This window comes from Apis dorsata, unplaced genomic scaffold, assembly GCF_000469605.1.
Source record: "Apis dorsata unplaced genomic scaffold, Apis dorsata 1.3 scaffold_538, whole genome shotgun sequence".
In the NCBI taxonomy this organism is placed as follows: domain Eukaryota; kingdom Metazoa; phylum Arthropoda; class Insecta; order Hymenoptera; family Apidae; genus Apis; species Apis dorsata.
The window spans coordinates 175,909-178,499 of NW_006263759.1; the positions used below are offsets into that span (position 1 = coordinate 175,909).

General features: G+C 43.0%; 1 protein-coding gene across 23 annotated transcripts in view; it reads left to right on the top strand.

Annotated features, from left to right (window-relative positions):
- LOC102679918 (protein daughterless) overlaps nucleotides 1–2,591 on the top strand; it is an 88,586-nt gene that overhangs the window by 85,723 nt on the left and 272 nt on the right. For 17 of the 23 annotated variants that reach the window (XM_031512975.1, XM_031512964.1, XM_031512971.1 and 14 more), the window contains 4 exons: nucleotides 1,493–1,582; nucleotides 2,003–2,148; nucleotides 2,272–2,426; nucleotides 2,524–2,591. In XM_031512975.1, coding sequence (XP_031368835.1) covers nucleotides 1,493–1,582; nucleotides 2,003–2,148; nucleotides 2,272–2,426; nucleotides 2,524–2,568 — 436 coding nt within the window. In that variant the 3' untranslated portion in view covers nucleotides 2,569–2,591. Of the gene's footprint in view, nucleotides 34–1,492; nucleotides 1,583–2,002; nucleotides 2,149–2,271; nucleotides 2,427–2,523 lie in introns of all 23 variants that reach the window. The other 6 variants (XM_031512963.1, XM_031512961.1, XM_031512973.1 and 3 more) reach the window with 2 other exon arrangements.

Genomic DNA, 2,591 nt, shown 5'->3' on the forward strand with positions numbered 1-2,591 from the left:
GGAACGTCGCCAGGCCAACAACGTGCGTGAAAGGTTAGTGAACACACGCAGTAAGCACTCCCAAAGTTGTTTATTATATCCCAAATTCTCTCAGATATTATTCTTCCTTCTATTTATGGTACGGGACCACGGACTCCCGCACTCTATCCTCTCGTGTAATTTTTATGCATGCTCAACGTTTCGATCGAGTCGAGCAAGAAATGAAAGAAAAATTTAAAAAAGAAAAAAGTATATATACGTATNAGAAACAATAATTTTCGATATTTGGAAAAATGCTTTCTCTGTTTTCGACACGAGGCCCGTATTTTAGCGTGACAATTAAAATGTTTCTGGTTAAGGACAGAAATGATACGAGATCAGGCGGAAGATCCACAGATTCTCGTGCTCGCCTCCCAATCAGTCTCATTTTAATTCACCTGCGATTCGGTCCCTGCCGCCCCCTCCCCCCTCTTCTTCTCCCCAGGCATGCTACCACCACTTCTTCTTCTTCTTCTTCTTTTTCTTATTTTTCTTTTTTTTTCTTTTTTTTTTTTTTTTTTAAAAGGTACAAGCACATTTTTCTATGCATCGTTGCATCGAGTTCTAGACTCTTTGTTATCTTCTTTAATATCGATTCTTCTTCTTCTTCCCCTTTTTTTCGAATTTCTATTTTTTTTTTTTTTTAAATTATTGTTACGATTATTATATTATAGATCTCTCTCTCTTTCTCTCTCTCTCTCTCTAATATGTTTCGCGATTCGAAACGAGAACGACATCCTCTTTGTATATAATTCAGATTCGTTTCTTTCAGACTCGACAATCTTCTTCCGAAGATCATCTCTCTTCCTCCCTCCCCCTCGCCCCATTCCATCCCGTCTCCACGTCTCCACGACTCGTCGTTCACCCAACCTCCTTCCCTCCCCCGAAAAGAAATCCCCCTCCCGAAATTCTGAAAATTGTTTTCCAGGTAAATAACTCGGGACGAAGTCCGGGTGTCCACCCAGCGCGTTTCAATCCTGATCATTCTCTCCATGCGATTTCTTTTACTTCACTTCTCTTTGTTCTATGTGCAAAGAATACGGGCCTTCGAGAAAGAATTGGAAACCTGATTTCTGTCCATAACCACAAGTTTTCATTCGATCAGACAGATGTATAGCGATCTGCGTGTGTTCAACTCGATGAAATCGCAACTTGAATTCGATTCGGATAGATTTCGAGAAATTATAATATATAACGGGAAGTCGAAACTGTATATTTCTCTCTCTTATTTCTTTCTTTCTCTCTCTCTCTTTTTCTCTCTCTTTCTCTCCTTTCTACGAAGATTCCTCCGGTACATCGACTTTTCGTTTCCTTATTCGAACGAAAGATCGTCGTCGATTTCACTGCTGTCGAATCGTCGTGCGCGCTCGATCCAAAGGACAAAATATACACGCACATACACACAGACACACACACACATATATATATATCGCCCACGTCAGGTGATTAATCGAGTATTGTTATTGCGCAACTGTTGTTCGAGCGCCGAGGACGAGGATGATGATCCCGATGTGAAGGCACAAAGGGAGAAAGAGAGGCGGCAGGCGAACAATGCTAGGGAAAGGTAAGAGAATCCGACGAAAGTGTGTGCAGTGAACTCATGGCGAATCTCCGCTGGCCCCCCCCCTTCGCGTCGAGCGATTCGAGGAGAGTTTGGCCCGTATTCTATGTATATGTGACACAAAAGAGGCGATCAATCGCAGATTTTCAACCCCTTTCTTTCTCTCTTGCGAACGGTATCTCTCTCAAAGAGCAACGCGCGCAAAAATTTCCTTCCTTCCGATTCGAGGGAGAGATATTTTTATTAATTTTTATTAAACGCACACCGGTGAGAGATCCAGGTGGATGGGAACCCGTTTGCAAAAGGAAAAGTTAAGGAAAAGTGTTGAAAAAGTTTATCCGTTGTGAATTTCCGAATTTGCGAATCGACTCGAGCAAAAAGTTGATCGAAGTTTTTTTTCTTAATCTCCCTCCCTCCCTTTAGGATACGTATCAGAGACATCAACGAGGCGTTGAAGGAGCTCGGTAGAATGTGCATGACGCATTTAAAAACGGACAAACCTCAGACGAAGCTTGGTATCCTGAATATGGCTGTCGAAGTGATCATGACGTTGGAGCAGCAAGTCAGAGGTACGCGAAATTTCTTCTTCCTTTTCGAGAAAGAAGAAGAAGAAGAAGATTTCTTGATATCAATATCAATATTAATAATGGAGGAATTCTGGCAATATATATTTATTTCCTCTTCTTTTACAGAACGAAACCTCAATCCAAAGGCAGCGTGTTTGAAGAGAAGGGAGGAAGAGAAGGCAGAGGATGGACCTAAACTACCCGGCCATCTGGCGGCGCACATAGCTCATCCTCATCCCCACCCCCACGCGCATTCTCAACCCCCTTTCTCCGCGATGCCTGTAAATATCTTCTTTCACCGATTAAAAGATGAGCGTAACACAGAGGGTAGGGGGGGTGAAACACGTATTTCTAATTAAGGATGTAACGATGTTGCAGGGCCCGCCGCCTCCGCTTCAACACAATCCATCGCAGCCACAGTAGCAGCGGCTCAGTGGCGGTATGAT